The sequence below is a fragment of the Ochotona princeps genome, chromosome 14 (assembly GCF_030435755.1).
Source record: "Ochotona princeps isolate mOchPri1 chromosome 14, mOchPri1.hap1, whole genome shotgun sequence".
NCBI lineage: Eukaryota > Metazoa > Chordata > Mammalia > Lagomorpha > Ochotonidae > Ochotona > Ochotona princeps.
In genome coordinates, this window is record NC_080845.1 from 29,152,061 (window position 1) to 29,170,279 (window position 18,219).

At 49.9% G+C, this 18,219-nt stretch overlaps 1 protein-coding gene across 2 annotated transcripts in view; it reads right to left on the reverse strand.

The window, feature by feature from the left end:
• Positions 1–18,219, reverse strand: part of TMOD1 (tropomodulin 1) — a 68,366-nt gene that overhangs the window by 38,752 nt on the left and 11,395 nt on the right. Inside the window, exon 2 of one of the 2 annotated variants that reach the window (XM_004580963.3) lies at positions 12,719–12,884. In XM_004580963.3, the coding sequence (XP_004581020.1) occupies positions 12,719–12,838 (120 nt within the window). In that variant the 5' untranslated portion in view covers positions 12,839–12,884. Of the gene's footprint in view, positions 1–12,718; positions 12,885–18,219 lie in introns of those variants that run through there. The other variant, XM_058672552.1, reaches the window with a different exon arrangement.

Here is an 18,219-nt window from a genome sequence, read left to right on the forward strand (position 1 = left end):
TATATACACACACACACGGTATTAAAGGGATCATAAACTCCCGGCAGCTCAGAGCTGCAAAGCTCAAGCAGATCCTCTAGGCCAAGTTTCTCATTTTCAGCTGTGGAAATGGAGACATAGAAAATTGTCATCAGTTGCCCAAGGACACACGGATCACTGGCCACGAGGCCAGGAAGCCTGTCCTCCTGTACAATGGTACTATCTAAATCATACAGATTCACACAACAGTTTTCTAACTTTTCTTAAATAATCGGCCATATTCAAGATCAAGCAAATAAAAAACACAATGCCCAACTGGCACAAACTCTGGGAGTCCTAGTTCTGTGATGGGAGCACACACTGGCCTGTAGTGGAGGGCAGAGCTGGTGGTGCCATCTCCTTGTTGGGGCCTAGGGGTGACTTGGGGCTGGAGAGTGGTCTATCTGAGGTCACACACTGGAATGAGCCCAAGACTCTTTTATCCCACAGAACTTGCATCCCATCCAACTGCCTTGCTCTAGGAATAGATTCTGGGAACCAGCTGGGACCACATAGGAGAGTCAGGTCTGCACTCAAAGAGGTAGATAGTCATGGCCCCTGTCCTTATCAAATTCCTCTTGGTTTATACATGGAGCAAGGGGGTGCTCTGAGCCACGGAGGTACTGTCCTGGAGTGAGAGGAAAATCGAGGCAGCTTAACTTCTGAGGTTCCCTTTGGCTCCTCTGCCCTCTTGTTGTAAGCTCTTCAATCTAAAATGCCATAGGAGCTTCTCCTTCCTTCCCTCCCCTCTCCCTTCCACCAGGCAGGCCAAACACCTTCTAGGCTGGCTAGGTATTTGGTCAGATATTGGTGAGACAGAAGGAGAGGGAGAGAGAGTCAGTCTTCTGCTGGTTCACTGCCGAAATGGCCATAATGGTCAGATCTGGGACAGGTTGAAGCCAGAAGCCAAGAACTCCATCTGGGTCTCCCACATGGAAACTAAGCACCTGAGCCTTCTTCTGCTGCCTTCCTAAGTGCATTAGCAGGGAGCTAGACAGGAACCAACACAGCTGGGACATGAACCAGAGCTCCAATACAGGATACTTAATCCAATGCACCACAATACTAGTGCTAAAGCAATAATATTTTGGAACAAGCTTCAAGGATTTGTAGGAGGGGTCTTCAAAAAATTTTTTTTACAGAGAATGTTTATCATGAAAAGCCTAGGCATGGTTTTTCTTTTTTCTTTTTGGCACCAAAATAAACATACCTTCTAATTCCATTTTTCCCCATGAACCACTTGAAGTACAGCTGTGTTCTCAAATCACCTGCCAAGTCTGTTTCTCTTTGTGTAAAATGAAGGGTTCTGGGTCCCTGGGGCCAGGGGGGCTGGTGGGGGGCTCTGCCTCTGCCATGCTGGCCAATAGCTTCCAGTCATCCTCAGGGACTTTCTTGTTGTATAACTTGACCTGTCAGTCTGAGGGTGTGGCAGGACAGGGGAGGGCAGGGAAGGTCACTTGGGCACTGGTCACAGAATCTTGGCATCAGGTACAAAAGGGACCAGTAGGATCCACTCCTCCACACATACCCTCTACCCAGCAATGCAATCTGAGACTCTTCCTCTCTTTGGTTCATTCCAGAAAAATCCAGGTCTTGGGCTCAGCTGTCCTGACATTACCACTGCCATCCCCACCTCGAGTCAACTCTATCAGGTACAAATGTTCATGTCCCATGCCCCTACTATGGCCCCAGCCTGGTAATTATCTGTGGAGGGGCAGCACACTTTGCCTCTCTTTGGTGCTATGGCTAAGGAAGACTGTGTCTTCCCTTCCTAACTCTTTTAATCCTCCTTTTCTGCCTCATGCCTAGAGAAAATGTTCTACTGTCCTGTTGTACTAGACACTGGGCATCTGGTGACAGCCAATGTGTGATGCATTCCAGAGGGGCTCCTGGATAGAGCAAAGCCCTCATCCCTGTGCCATCACCAGCCTCAGATCTGTGCTTCCTGAGGCCCCAGGGACCATGGAGAGGACAGCCAGGTGATAAGAAGGGGACGAGGTATCTTAGGGAGCAAGAAAGCTCCACAGAGAGGAGGGCGCACAGCCAGGTTGGGGAAGGCACTCAGGTCAGGCTGAGACTGTGGGTCCAAAGTGTGTCCATCTCACAAGTATTATCCTCATTCAAGTTCATGGGTGCCCCAGGTGACCAGAGCAGCACCTCCAGCTGGTCTTCCAGCCTCTGGCTTCTCTGGCCCATCCCTGACAACCCTCAGCAGGTACTTTCACTAACGTATACCTCTGTCTGAGGCACCTGCTCTGTGACTTCCCTCACCTGCAGCATCATGGCCAAGTTCATCAGGCAGCCAGAGACCTCACCAGAGCTGGATCCCAACCTCCTCCTCCAGCCTCCTGACTCTCCCTGCTTCTTCAAGAGGTCCACATTACAGCCACTCAAGCTGCCCCACCTCCTATGGCTGGCCCTGTACATTCACACTGCCAGGCCTTGGCTCATCTGTACCAATCTCTCCTGCATTCACCATTCAAAGCCCATCCCTTGGGTACCTTGCTCAGCTCCCCAGCACCAATAAATCTATCGGTTCATTTCCCACTCACTGCTCCTATGTCCTCCTCTGTCTTGGAGCTTTTGTGAGCTGCACCTCTCTCTCCATGGAGAGGAGGTGCCTGCAGGGCCAGCTGGGATATGTCTGAGTTCTCCCTGAAAGCCAGCACTGAGCACTGGTTGCTAGCAAAATGTGATCTCAGTTATCCACAATCATAGAGTATGGACACTCTAGCTGGGCCAGGGATGCTATGCCCTGGATACTTGGAGAGCCCACACTACATCCTTTGTTCAGTCAACTTCCTGGACCACCTAACTTTTGCCTCTGAGCAGGTCCAGGAGTGGGAAACACGGAACGCAAAGTGCTAGAGTTGGGGATGTCCAAGGTTGGACCAGGACCCACCAATGGAGGTTTTTGGGAGATGCCATGTCAGAATGACATCACTGTGGTGCTTTCTTTGAGGTACTTGACTCTGATTAAATTCCTACTAAAACTTTCCCCCTCCATCTGGGACTTTGGGCAGAGCAGATCAACCTCCCAAAAGGGCAAACTACTGGGACAGACTCCAATTTGTCCCTGATCTTAAGTCTCCCCTTCCTTAGGACAAAAAGCACTCCCTGTTTTCAGCCAAGTTCTGACCTCGCAGATTATGGACTCCAGTTCCTCGGTTCCCTTGCAGCTAGGGTGGGCCCTATGATTGATGGGAAAAATATCCAGGAGCTAATTCTGATAGCTTTCCTTAACAAGACATTGACACTCAGGCTTCCCCAGCCCCGGCCCCCATTTCTTTTCTTTACCCCCTCCGTTCTGTGCTGATGCCTGAAATGCAGAATTCTGCTTCCCATCACTGGACAAAGACAAGGCCATGTCTCCGGGGAAGAAGGTTCTGGCCCCAGATTGCCTGCCTGCCTCTGGACTTGGGATATGAAGGAGCCACAGCACAGACTGTATTGTTTTGAGCCTCTGTCACTTGCAACCAAGCTGCATTGTGCCTGACCATTTAGAGTCCCATCCTACAGCTGAGAGGCCACCCATAGGTGTCCTCTGGCTTCAAATTCCCGCCCCACCCCCCCGGAAAAAAGGGGCCAAAGCTTTTTTATCTTGAATCCTCGTGTTTACCACCACAGGGTGCAATGGTTCATTTCCTCCATGGGATGGTGCAAGCTACGCACTGCACAAATCCAAGAGCATTACTCACTCTCAAGTCTATGTAAACAGTGTCTCCTGGAATTACACAGTGTACAACTTGCACAACTGTATCTGGCTGCACAGCATCTGTGATGGTACAATGTGGCTCCAAGTCTTGGAAAACTTCAATTCTAGTTGGGTGGGGAAGAGAGTAGGAGGTAAAATCATACACTTGGGTTCAACAAATGTTCACGAAGCACACTGCTTTATACTCGGCATGGGGCTCGGTATTCTTCATGTATCCAATCGTCATTATATATATAAGAATCAGTTTATGTGTGTGCATGAATATTCTTAAGCACAAACACAAATCTATCACATGAAATAAAACCAGGATCATAAATCAAAAGGCCAACAGTCCAGTTAAATGCAGAAACATGGTTTGGTTTGTTTGGACAAGCTGCCAACATTTTAAAATAAAGCGCTTACACATAAAAGTCCAGATTTCTAGCACCTCTTGAAAAACTAGATGATTTGGCAAGAATGGGTTGGCATGTCCATAGTTACTGGAACTGAGGAGTTTGCCACAGTCCTTACCATTCCCTATTACCTTTGTCACTGAGACAAGTTCATTACTGTGCGTCACTGGCTGGGTTGGTGCTTTCCCTTCCAGACGCAAACTTTCAGACAGAGGCATCTCTTTCAAGAATGGAAATGCAAAAGATAAACCAGGATGGTCACCTGTCTCGAGAAACTGGATTCACCCTCCTTGCTTCGCTGACACCGCCTACCTGAAGTTGTACGTGCCAGGCTCCCAGCCTTGCAGAAGAAAGCCCTCAGCAGTGTGGGAGAGAAAGAGAAGAGTATGGGAGGTGGGGGATAGGCAGGGCTTAAACTTCAGCCATGCCTTTTCTGTTCAAGGATGATGTGAACCAAATAAGGGAGAGGTTTAACATTGGTTTCAGGGGGATGTTGGGTGCATAGGTGAACATCTTCCATAGGTTCTTAAGTGTTTAAAATGTTTGCTGGTAAAAATGTCATCACTGAAGTGGAAAGGTGCAGTGAGGCAGGTGGCAGGTGGGGGGCTTGCAGCTAGAAGGTCGGGGGGCTTCCTGGGGGAGGAGTGGCAATTGGGAGGATTCAGACTAAGGAGCCAAGAGCTCCAGGTGCGAGAGGTCCCCAGGCAGGGGGTTGGGGGGGCTGAGAGGTGGGAGGGGGCATACTAGGAGAAGGGGGTCATGGGTCAGAAGAGCAGGGTGGGGTGGGGACGCCAGGCTGTGTGCATGGCCGGCCAGCAGTTTTTCTAAGGATGTGTGCCTATTTTTAGAGAAGAGATTTATTTCTTTCCATTCCAATTGTTTACTTGGGTCCTGGGCCTGTGGATCTGCCGGTTTGTATTACAAGAGAGAGCTGCAGCCCATGGTCCAAACCTGGCTGCTCTCTGCATGGCCATGAATGCCCTCTGCCTTACAGGACGTGGTCTGGGATGGGGTTGGGGGTGGGTGTGGGACGGCTTCACCTTTGTGTGGAGTCTGATGTGGTTCCTGTCCTGAAGGCGGCACTTGCTGTGTGACCCTGAACTGGTCCTGTTCCCTGTCTGGGTTGCATGGTTCTGCTGGTGCTGTTTCTGTTACTGACAAGTTAATAACGCCCAGGACTGGAAGGAGGAGGGCACGAGATAAAGAAAGCACCAATGGCATGACACATGCCTAAGAAAGCTCCAAAAATTGGGGGTTTCTTCTTGTATCACCTCTGTAAATGGACACTTAAGAAAGTTTGTGGAAAATGGAATAAAACAATCAGTTTATGTGGTGCAACTATTTTTTCTTAAACCAGGCATATGAAGGATCTTCAAATATTCTAGGAAAACTGGGCTCAGTGCTGTAGCCTAGCAGCTAAAATCCTCACCTTGCACACTCTAGGATCCCATATGGGCGCTGGTTCTAATCCCAGCAGCCCTGCTTCCTATCGAGCTTCCTGCTTGTGGCCTGGGAAAGCAGTCGAGGATGGCCCAATGCATTGGGATCCTGCACCCTCATGGGAGACCCTGAAGAAGCTCCTGGCTGCTGGCTTTGGACTGGCTCAGCTCCAGCCATTGTGGCCACATGGGGAGTAAATCATTGGATGGAAGACCTTCCTCTCTGTCTCTCCTCCACTCTATATATCTGACTTTCCAGCAAAAGAAAATAAATCATGAAAAAAAAATCTCGGAAAACTGTGTTTCATGGAAAACACTATGTGTAGACTTCAAAATTTACTTCCACCAGATAAGCTTACGTTTTCTATTTTGTTCTTGGACTTTCTGAAGAACTCTGTTTACGCCAGGGGTGGAGCAGTGGGGGTAGATGGCTTTGAGAGTCTCCGGTTCTAACTTCTCTTCTCCATCATTTCCTCCTGCAGTTCATGGCCCTTTGCTCTCAGAATCCATGATGCACGGTGGGCTAAGGAAGGCAGGGGTTGGGCAATCATGGCCCTGTGGGGTACGCCACCCCTTGAGATAGCTGCATCTTCCATTGGAGCGCCAATTCAAGTCCCTGGCTGCTCTGCTTCTGAGTCAGTTCCCTGTTAATGCACCTGGGAAAGCAGTAGTAATGGGCCAAGTACTGGGGCCCTTGCTACCTATGTGAGAGATCCAGAAGGGATTCTTGGCTCCTGGCTTTGGCTTGGTTCAACCCTAAGCTGTCATATCCATTTGAGGAATAGACCAGTTAAAGGAAAATCCATCGCTGTTTCACTAGAGACTACATTATCATTTCAGGCTTTGCAAGGACTGGTGGGTGTCATGGTTGGGTCTGCAATACGCTTTTTGCCAGATTCCCAATGATTGGCTTTAGAGCACACTCTAGGGGGGTAGTACAGAGGTTAGGATACCCCTGGGGACCCCCATATCCCATTTATAGCGCCTGTTCAAGTGTGCTCTCCTACGTGTCTTAGCTAGCTTCCAGCGAAGGTGCACCTGGGAGGCAGCAGGTGACAGCTCAAGTACTCGGGTCCCTGCCATCCGTGTGGGAGGCTGGGACTGTGTTCTGGAACCCTGGCTTCAGCTCTGCCCAGCCCTCAGTTGTTATGGGCATTTGGGGGAGTGAACCAGTGGATGGAAGATCTCTCTGTCTCTGACTTTCAAATAAAATGAAAATAAATATGAAAGAAGATTTTAAATCCATTCTTAGATTCCAATTTACTGTGAAGCTGGGATGATCTCTGCCATCTTCTCATAATCATTTTGATCAATTTTCTAAGATAAATTTTTTTAAATATTATACCATTTTTTCTGACAAAACTTTGGTAACAAGCGACACTTATACTTAAATTATTGGTGTTGGTGAGTTTTTAATTATTTTTCATCTTAAGATTAGTATGTATGGTGAAAATAATGTGACAACTTCCAAGGAAATTAAATTGGAAAAACCGTTCGGCTAGTGTTTCCCCAATCTGTTCCCGGTGTTCCTTTTCTTGTTGGTTCCACACGTGTGTCCATGGGTTGGCAGGTGTCCACACAGATGACCTGGCCAGAAGTCTCTCGGCTAGAATCCTAGGTTGTGTTCTGGGCAAGTTACTTCTCCTATCTGAGCCTCAGTTTCCCAATATTTAAAATGAGGTAATTGGGACCAGTGTAATGATACAGCTAAGCACCTGCCTGCAGCACTAGCATCTCATATGGGTACTGGTTGGCGTCCTGGATGCTCCACTTCCAATCTAGTTCCTTGCTAATGTTTGAAAGACAGCAGAGAATGGTTCAAGTCTTTGGGACCCTGCACCCACGTGGGGCACCTGGAAGAAGCTTGTGGCTCCTGGCCCTGGTCTGGCTCAGCTCTGGCCCTTCCAGATCTCTCTCTCTCTGTTGCTCCTTCTCTTCCTATAAATATGCTTTTCAAATTAAAATTTAAAATAATCCTTTTTTTTAAATGGGAATTCTGACAGAGGACTAAATGACATCAGCCACTTAGGACTTTGCCAATGTGAAAAAGCCAGCAAGCCCCTCCAAGACCCAGACCACAGCTCCCTGCCGGATTCCTGTCTCTGGCCCCATGAGCCCCGCCCACTTTCTGCCCTGCAATCTGAGCCTGGCCACTGGCCTAGCTTCAGAGAAGCATCCACTTAACTCCAGAGAGACAAGAAAGGGCAGGTCCTCCGGGGAACCAGTCCCCAGCAGATACTTTTAGCACAAGAAGCATTCCTTTCCCAGGGGAGTTCCAGGGCAGCAGTCGCATGATAAGCTCTAGTTTTTCCAGCATGAGAGATAGAAAGTTTCGGGGACCTTTTTTTTTTTTTTTTTTTTTTCCCATGTGCACTAGTTTGGACTCCTGTCACCAACAGAGCTGCTTTCCAACTTCTCATACTCACTTGCCTCTGTCACATGATCCTGGGCTTAAGGATTGCATAACCCAAGACGGCATCCTTCCCCACCCCCAAGGGTTTGCTGAGCTCAGGTAGGGGACAAGAGGACAGCCAGGGGCGGCGAGAGCTGGCGGAGGCCATGCAGTCCATCCCAGATGATGACATATATATACTCCTGATAGGGAAAATGAGAAAATCATGGGTGTATGTCGGGATTAGACACAGGGAGGGAAACAGGGGCCTCTGGAAGGAAGGGGGATGATTTTGTACACAGAAACCTGAGCACATCGGGGGTCTAAACCATCTTCCCGAGGACCCTCCAGAAGCCTGAGGACTGTAGTGCCAAGATGAGAACTCCGGACCTGGGATAAGCTACTCCCCAATTGCCAAAAGCGTACAACCATGCTCGCCTCAGGGACTTACAAAGATAGTGAAGCAAGTGGATGCTTTCAAAGTGTTGCCAACAGGTGCCTGTTTGTGAAAACCGTTATAAAGGCACCTGCCACACAAAAGCACAAATCAAAATGGGAGAGCAGTAGCCTGGCCACTAGTGGGCCTGGATTCTGGCCTGGCTACTGCTGATTCAGTGCAGGTTCCCGGTCCTCTAGGCTCTGAACGCTGGGAGTGGGGTAGCCAGACTTGTGATCCGTACACCTCTGGCCTCTCTCTGGACTGTGATTTTAGAACTGGGCCAAGGCAGGGTAGGGGGTGGGGGTAGAGTTGGGGGATAGCGATGGTGGAAAGGGGAGATGAAGAAATAGGAGCTGAGAGGTTTGTGCTGCTTGCAGGCCTCCTTCCAAATTCCCATACAGCCTTGCAAACCAGGTAACAGAGCAGCCCCCAGTGAAGGCGCCAATTGTGCAGCTGGGTCACAGCACACAGGCCTCTGTTGTCCCCCAACCTCTCTCTGGTTTCTCTTATTGTTTCTCAGGACTGAGAGAGAAAGGGGCCTTTGAAAGCATCACTGCGTCTGAAACCACAGAGGTAAGGAAGTCCTAGGGGTTAAGTGATTGACTTCTACTCCCACATTCCCCTCGGCTGCCAGAGGGAAAGGAACCCACCCTTGGGGGTCTGTTCATTGTCACCCTGGCCTCCCAGCCATGGCCACAGTGGGAAGCAGCAGGAGCCACTCTGGGCTTAACCCTCCAGTGGGCACAATCTCCCCGGGGTCCCTTGGGAGCAAGAGTTGGCCAGGCAAGCTGTCTGGAGGTCCTGGATTGACAGATCCCCTGAGATCTGAGGTGGGCGGCTCAGTACCCTCCCTAAGGGCTGCCCTCTGGGTTCTAACTTCCTTCCTCCATCCTGGTCCTCACCCCCAGGTCTCCGTTTGGGCTCTGACCCTTCTCATCACCCACCCTATTTCCAGCCATGGCCTCAGCCAGCCTCTTCCCATTAGGACAGCTCCAAAGGGGCAGAAGGCCAGAGATGGCGGGCCTCCTGGGCCCTGGCATGTGCCCTCCCTCCTCTTCTGGGAACAGAAAGGATCCTAGAACCAAAGTGGGACACACAGTGCAGGGGGCTGGGGCTCCCTCCTTATCTGCAGGGAAAGCATTCGCCCACGGCTGACCTACAGTTCCCACATGATCTTCTTTGTCACTCACTCTGAGACCCTCTCAGCAGCATCAGCCTCCCTGCCAACCCAAAACCAGGCTTTCTGAGCTATCCCACAGGCCTCCCCAGGCCCATGGTGAGAAGGCCTCCCTTTTTAGCCTGCCTGTCACTCTTCCCTCCACCAGGACTTGGCCCCTCCCCCTTCCAGGGCATCCAACCCCCTCCCACCTCCCTGCTATGGAGACTACACAGAGACCGCCCCTCCCCAGCCACCTGGACAAGAGCCTTCACTCGTGGCCTTGGCTCCAAGCCTTCAACTTGGCCTGGAACTCATTGTTTTTATTCTTGAGTTAGGAAAATCCAGGGCCTGATTCCAACATCACCTGTTGGGTGAAGCTTCCCACTAGCAGGATTTAATCCTCTCTGAGTTCCCCTACTGCTCCCACTTAGGATGCAGGCTGCTCCTCCTGCTTCCCCTCCAGCCTGGGCCCCTGAAGGGCAGGGATCCCTGCTGGCACCCGGCATGGGGCCTGGGGCTTGGCAGGTGGATGGAGCTGCATCTGGCAGAAGCAGCTGCAGCTGCCTCGGTTCTCACGATTTGGAGCTGTTTGCTGCTGTCACCCTGTGCAGAAGCCATCTGGAATAGAATCAGAGGACCGCCACTTCACAGCAGCCAAGGTAGAAGTGCAGTGGCTACTGGCTCCAAGTCTTGCTTTCCTTGCAACCAAACTAACAGGGAGGTGAGGTGGGAAGAACAGACAGGGACCACTCCACCAGGGGACCAGGCCTAAGGCAAAGTCATGAATAGCATGGCAAGAACACACAGCTGAAACCTGAAGCTGGGGCCCCTAGGCGGGATTCTGGACTATCTAGAAAGGATTTGCCTCATCATATCTGGAGGAATAACTGCGTTAAAGTCCCACAGATGCTTAGCCCTGAAAGGGACTGGTCAGCTCCATGGACTCAGGACTGGGACACGCAAGCCTAGAGATAGGTGGACATGTAGTCCTGTGGATCCTGAATATCAGCAGGAATTTTTATTGAAAAGTGTGTTTGATTTATTTATTTATTTTCAAAAAGGAGGACAGAGAGAGAGGAGGAGAGAAGAGTGAGCAAATATGAAGGCATCCATCTGCCAGTTTATTCCTCTAGGCCTGAGCCATGCTGAAGTTAGGAGCTCCATACAGATCTCCCACATGGATGACAAGGGCCCAGGGTCTTGGGCCATCATCTCCTGCCTTCCCAGGAAGCTGGACTGGAAGTAGAGCAGCTGTGACTCAAATGAGCCCTCTGACACAGGAGGCAGGTGTGGGTGTCCTAAGCAGAGGCTCTACCCACTGAGTCACACTGTCTGCCCCTAGCAGGAGCTATGCAAATGTTAATGAGATGTTCCTTTCCTAATGGATCACTATTACACCAGACTGCAGCAGTAATTAGTTTTTTTTTTTTTTTAAGGTGTGAGGCATTTCATTTTCAATTTCTGATATGTCAAAAGAAAAACACAATTCAGCAACACTCATGATCTGCCTATTCTTGCTGGGCACTGACCTTGGTACCTGGGGTATAGAAACGAGATGAAGACGCCTATCTGATAGGTCACCCAGGAATCCCTCCCTGGACCCTGCTCATGGCTCCAGGGATTAAGGAGACTTCTCCAATGTGTCAGCTGTGATGTGACAGGTGATGCTAAAACATCCAAGTGAGGTGGGAGTCTTTTAGTTCTTTATTTCTTGGCACAAGACTGACTTCTCCAGAAGCCTGGGAGACCCTGAATTGTGGGATAGCACATGACAATGTTTCTTGTGCCACTCAGACACCCACTAGTAAACCTGGGCTTCCCAGTCTTGGCCCAGAAAGATTAAATCCAGAAGGGAACATGCTTCCCCCCAAGAAACTCAACTATGATTTCACTGAACTGGAAGTTAAAGTTGCTTCCAGGCCACCATGGCTACCATGCCATGGTGGCTTCCTTGTGCCCAAATGAATGGGCAAAGAGGGAAGGGACTAGGCTGGCAGGAGTGACCAAGGCTGACCATCACGAAGAAGTTGGATGACCACTGGAATATGGGAAACCATGGGGTGTCTTGGTGATGAAGACCAAAGAAAAACCCCAACAACCCAGCCCAGGCAGGACTCTCAACGGCCTGGATCCTCCCAGAATGAATGCCTCCTCACCAAGCGAAGGACCACAACCAGCTGGGGTGCTTGCTAACGCCAAAGGGAACACAGAACTGATAGTAGAAGGAGAAGTCACAGGGTAGCAACCACCATGCAACAAAGCATAGAAATGAGGACCGCCATTGTGACCTTGTCTGATGCACTTGTGTGTGTAACAAATGTCTTGGCTTTTCTCTTTTATTCCCTTTATACCAATTGATTTTATATCCTAGTGTGTAAGCTCTGCTGTTTGCACCACAACACTGAAGTTGTGTGTTCCCCTCAAAGAGAAGAGGAAACACTGCTCAATGATTTTATCTCCAGTGCTTTGCTGTTTGCAAAGCACAGTTGTACCGTGGAAGGCAGAATTATGGCCTCATTGTCATCTTGGAATTGACTGTGGTTTACAGAGATATCAATGGGTGCTCTATTGCCCAGGAGTAGACTTGAGTTGGCTAATTATGTCTCTACCTGTCTGGGCCATGGGTTCCCAGGCATTCACTCAGAATTACTGAGTGTGTCTTTAGGGCTGTTGCTGGGGGAAATTGACATTGGCCTCAGCACTCTGAGTAGAGCAGGTGACAGTGGACCCCATCCAATCTGCTGAAAGCCTTGAGCAGAACAACATAGTATCCCTCCCACCTGCTGGAACCAACGTTCCCCATCTGACTGCTCTGTGCTGAGACATTGATTCTTCTCGACCTTTGGACTTGACTCAGACCCCAGCTCCTCCTAGGTCCTCAGCCTGTATCTTCAGACGAGATGAGAACTACACTTTTGGCTTTCTCGAGTCTCCAGCTTGCTGACCGCATGTCTTGGGACTTACCAGGTCCTATTATCATGTGAACCCATTTGCTTAAATCTCTGTCTCTGTCTCTGTCTTTCCTGTCATTGTTAGAAAAGAAAATAAAAAGTAGAAGCTTCAAAAAGGGCACACCTGCCCATTCCCTGGGGAAGCAATGGCTGCTGTCCCTGCACCTGTGTCGGTGCCCCACCCCTCCGCCCCTACCCCTGGTGCCCACTCACATCAGGGTCCAGCTCATCCAGCTCATTTTCCAGGGTCCTGAGCTCCTCCTCTGTTAGGGCTCCAAGGATCTCATCTTCATCCAGGTCACGGTATTTCTCAAGTTCTCGTCTGTAGGACATCGCGGCAGAACCTGTCTTCGTCCTATTGGCTCTGTGGATCAGTGACCTACCAGAGGCAGAGAAATATTAGAGAAACCCCTGCCATGTCTATCCTACACAAGCAAGCACATGCCTGAAGGTGTATGATGGAGTGAACTGTAAGTGGCAGGGTTATCAATGACAAGGGAATGGGTTATTATAATTGGTTTACAAGTATCTGAGGTTTCAAGCAGTTTGAACACTTGTCAGTATGATCTTCCACCCTTCGGCCCATGCCCTAATGGGAATGAATGCTGGAAATATTGCTTAATGCTCATTTTAAAGGCAGGGGGTGAGTATCACTGGTGAGTTGAGTGTCTATATAGTAGGCTCTCCACCTACAATGTTTCATCCAACTGGCACAAAATGCATGGCATGGCATAATTTATGCCATATGAGCAAATGTTGACACTTCACAAGAATTTTCTAACTGAACCTGTGAAGCAGTGTTTCCTATGAGCACCATTTTACAGGTGAGGTCATTGGGCTTAGAGAAGTGAAAGGACTCACCCATGGCATACTACTAAGAAGTGGAGGATCTGCCATCTGCACTCAAGGCCTATTGGCTTTCTGAGCCTGTTTGCTACCTGTTGTATCACAGACTCACTGTCTAGTCTGGACCCTTTGCCGCATCTGTGAGGGAGCTAGTTCAAAGGGAAAAGGGGTCTGCCCCAGGGGCCAGAGCCCATGCCAATCACTTACCAGGCCATGCTGCGGAAGGGTCGTTTCCTTTCGTAGATGATACCTAACACCTAGGTTTGGCCCGTGTACCTGCTATGCCCCAGTGAAGAAACTGAGGGATAGCCAAGGGCTTAACTTGGGACACCTGACATCAGCCTGTGAGGTCTCCCCACCATACTGCACTGTCTCTCACTTGGCCTGAGAGGCACAGCTGGGGCCTCATGCTGTCTGTTCTCTGGCTTATTTAAAATCATCTTATCACCAGCCCAGCTTAACACCCTGTGGCTACACAGAGCTCATTAGGGCCCTGGTTCTGAGTCTGGGACTTGTGCTGATCCCACTCAGCCTGTCTGTTGGTAAGGTATAGGCTTCACACTCTTCTTCCCAGGACCCCTCCCAGGGCCAAGCACATAGCAGGAAGTTTGTCACCAGAGTGGGCCTGATTCCAGGCCCCTACCTGCCTTTGCTGCTCCAATCAAACTGACTGGAGGATAAATATATCTATCTATATATACACACATATATGTATATGTGTGTGTATAAATATATACAAAGATTTGAAAGATTTGTTTATTTTCATTGGAAAGACAGATTTACAGAGAGAAGGAGAGACAGAGAAAGATCTGTCTGCTAGTTCACACCCCAAATGGTCGCAATGGCTGGTGCAGAGCTGATCCAAAGCCAAGAGCAAGGAGCTTCTTCCAGGTCTACTACGTGGGTGCAGGGTCCCAAGGCTTTGGGCCATCCTCTGCTGCTTTCCTAGGCAACAAGCAGGGAGCTGGATAGAAAATGAAGCATCCAGGACACAAACTGGCACCTATGTGGTATCCAGGTGCTTGCAAAGGAAGGATTAGCCAATTGAGCTATCGCACTGGGCTCCTGGAGGATATTTTATGTTTATCTCCTCTTACAAAATGTTATCTCCCTGCAGGAGTTATTATCTCTGTCAATGTGGACCAGTCCCTACCTGTCCTCCAGCCCACCTGAGTTTCCAATAGAAGCTGATGGCTGACAGGTGAGGCATCAGCTCAGGGTTTCCTTCCTAGTTCCAGAATCAGTGTGACAAGTTGAGAGGATGAAGGCAGAGACCTGAGCGGTAGGTTCTACAAGCCATGGGATGCCTAAGATTTCCAGCAACTGCTGGCCTCACTCCTGAGGCCTGGAACGTGGCAGCTGAGGACCGACCTCAGTACTGCACTGCCTTCTTCCCAGCAGGCTGTGTTAGACCCCACGCAAACAACCCAGGGCCCCTCTGTGACACAGCCGAGGGGATTTCCAGAACATCAGAAAGAGACAAGCAATGAGTCAAAAAGCTGGGCTTTGTTGTCATGAAAAACAAGTAATTTAAAACAAACTGCCACTGAAGCTCACAAGACTAACAGAAAAAACCTGCACTTACAGAACAGAGAGCGCATGTCTCAGGGCTGTTTGCACGTGTGAACTCTCTGTAGGAGAAACCAAGTAAGTGTCAGCTGGCTTGGTGACCAGGATTGGCTGCCCAAATACAGAAACCACAGGACCATCCTTTCCCAGCCCAGCTTGGTCTGACGTCTTTCTTTGACCAGACCCCAAGAATGCAATGTTCAGACCATAAATGGGTCCCCCTTGGTTCATTTCTATTTACTTCCATGGAAGCAGGACGAGCTGACAATCCTTGGGTATAGGGGAAAAAAAAGCCTCCTGGGAGGGGCCCTTGGAGAACAACCTAATTTGGTTTTTCTTAAGTGAGGCTGGGAGTTGGAGAGGAATCTATCACCTCCATTCGCAGGCCAACAGGGACCCTCATTCATGAGGGACATGAAGGCTTCCAGGACTGGCTCATATTCAGGACTTTGAACTCACAGCTCTTAGATGGGCTGCATAACCCAAAGCTACACAGGCTGGCATTATGGTGCAGCTGATAAAGCTGCCAACTGCCATGTCAGCATCCATTATGGATTCCATTTGAGACCTGGTTGCTTCATTTCTGATCCAGCTCCCTGCTAATGCTACTAGGAAAGCAGCAGAGGATGGCCTAAATCTTTGGGCCCCCACAGCCACATGGAGGCCTGGTAGAAGCTCCTGGCTACGAACTTCTGCCAGGCCTAGTCCCAGATGTTGCAACCATTTGAGGAGTGAACCATTTTCAAGCCAGCTCCCTGTTAATATGCCTGGGAAAGCAGACTTGGATCACACAAGTGTTTTTCAGGTTGTGCAGGGATTAGGCTGAGTAAGGCAGTTTGCCCTGATTTTTACTGGATGTGTTGATTTGGGGGTCCCTTGAAGAAAAGATTCTGCAGCTCAAAAAAAATATATTAAAACTCACTGGACTGGGCCTCATTGTGTGATGAAAGGGTTGCAGTACTTGCTGTAGTGTGGAGTTGGGAGGAGGCAGGGTACGAAGCAGAAGAGGACGGGGGGGGGGGGGGGGGGCGGTGCCCGGCCCATGTGGGGTGAAGCGCTGCTGTTGCTGTTATTGCTACTAGAATCTGCATGCTCATCTCCCTCCTCAGGAGGGGCTGGCATCTTATTTGTCCTTGTGTCCCCAAGGCCCAGTCCTGTTCCTGGCCCAGAGCTTCCCGCTGAGCAGGACAGAATGAGCATGACTGAGTTCTGAGCTAGCATCCTTGGAACCCAGGGCCAGCTTCTTCTCTTCTAGGCTCCTCTGTTTTCTCAGCTTCAAAATGGGAACATCTGAGCAGATAGGGGATGGCCTGGGATCTGAGAAGGGAGGCCAAGCAGGAAGCAGGTGCTGAGGATGCTGGGTCTGCCAATCATGATCCTCCCGAAATAGAACAGTTTATAGACTCCCCAAGTGAGAGCGGGCAGCTACATAAATGTGTCAACCTAAGTCTTCCTGGTCCTGTGTCCACTTGATACTGACCACACAGTTCAGCCTTGGTGACATAAGGAAAAAAGATACTGGAAGCCATGCTATGAAGCAAAGGTCAGCAGCCTGGACAGTAAAAATGAATGGGCTAAGGGCTTAGTCCAAGCCCTGGGAAAACTTCAGTGGTGAGGGATCTGAGAAGTGGGAGCTTCCTGTGGACAAATCGTTCCTTTACATTGCTCCTGAAGCAGGTGCCATGGCTTCTCTCCAGTGCCCTCCTGCAGCTGTCTGAGGGGAGTCAGTGGGGAGACACTGAAGTGGCACTGTCTTGATTGACAGATGGGTTTCCAAATTCAAATACATATCTCCCAGGGACACCATCTTCTTATGCCTGCCAGAAGGAACATCCTGAAGATGGGCTGAAGTTGGTTTGCAAGCCGAGTCCCTCCTCCAAACACCAGCTCCTGGCCTATGTGTTCCTGCCTTTTGGAAGACACTTCAGCTCCAGGGACTTGATGCCCTGATCTTTTGTCATTAAATCCTACACCCAGGACAATGCCACCTGCCCTTATCCCCTCAGCGTTTCTCTTCCTCCAGCTGCAGGCACTCACCAGCAGGTGCAATCTTCTTTGCCCCTCCCTGGAGAGCTATCTTCCATCCTGCCATCTCAGGGTATCCCTCAGACAGCTGCTTTCTATCGTGTGACATGCCTCTACTCTTAGCCGATTGGATAAAGTGGCTGCCTGGCAAGGGTTGCAGAGTGATTGTTGGCTCACTGACCTACCTGTAAGATGGTCCAAGACCAGAAAAACTGGACTTGGACAAATGAGCCGCATCTATTCTCTCATTTGTCTTATATTCTGGGGGCTGCTCTGATGGTACAGCCATAAACAAAATGGCTTCAACAACAGAAATGTGTTGCCTCTTTGTTCTTGGAGCCAGAAATTTAAAAATCAAGGTGTCAGCAAGGTTGGTCCCAGTTGTGACCCCAGACAAGGATCTGCTACAGGCTCTCTCTCCTGGCTTTGGCAACCTCAGGGATACCTTGGCTTGTGGATGGGCCCCTGGCCCTACCCCACTGTCCTCACAGTCTTCCCTCTGTTATGTGTCTGGGTTCACATTTTCCCCTGTGTAAGGACAGAGTCCCACTGGATTCAGGCTTTGTTGATGATTTTATCTCCCTTCCTTTTTCTTTCTTCCTCTCTCCCAGCCTCTCCCTCTTTCTCTCTGTCATATATATTTAGGGTAGCAGAGACAGAGACAGCTCCCATCTGCTGGTTCACTCCCCTAAATTCCCACAGTGGGCAGGTCTGGCCCAGAACCAGGAGCACAGTCCAACTCTCTCAAATGGGTAGCACCAAGCCAGTTCCTTAGGGTCACACTGCTGTCTTGCAGAGTCTGCATTAGCAGGAAGCTGGAGTCGGAGCCAGGGCTAGGAGTCCATCCCAGGTCTTCTACTGTAAAAGGCAGGCATTGTAAACACTGGTGCACCCCAGGTCCACTCCCCAGTGACCTCAACTTAATTTGCTTGTTGGTGAAGACCCCATTTCCAAAAGTCACATTTACAGGTGCATCTCTTAGGAGGGGACACATCTGCACCTGTCACAGCATTGAACATGAGGGGAGAATGGGGCAGTGGCAGGGGAAACTGGGTGATCAAGCCACACATGTGGGAGCTGAAGCTGACTAAAGGGATGTGGCCAGGGAGCCAGAGGCCCCCAGGAGGAAAAGCTGATGCTTCCTTAGAGAGACAAGGGACCTTGTGTCCCCACAATGCCTTGCCTGCTCCCTCAGGCCTGGATGGCCCTGGTGCCAGTGGATTTCCACAAGAGCCCTGTTCTCCCATGGCCCTTACAAGGTCATTTCCTTCATG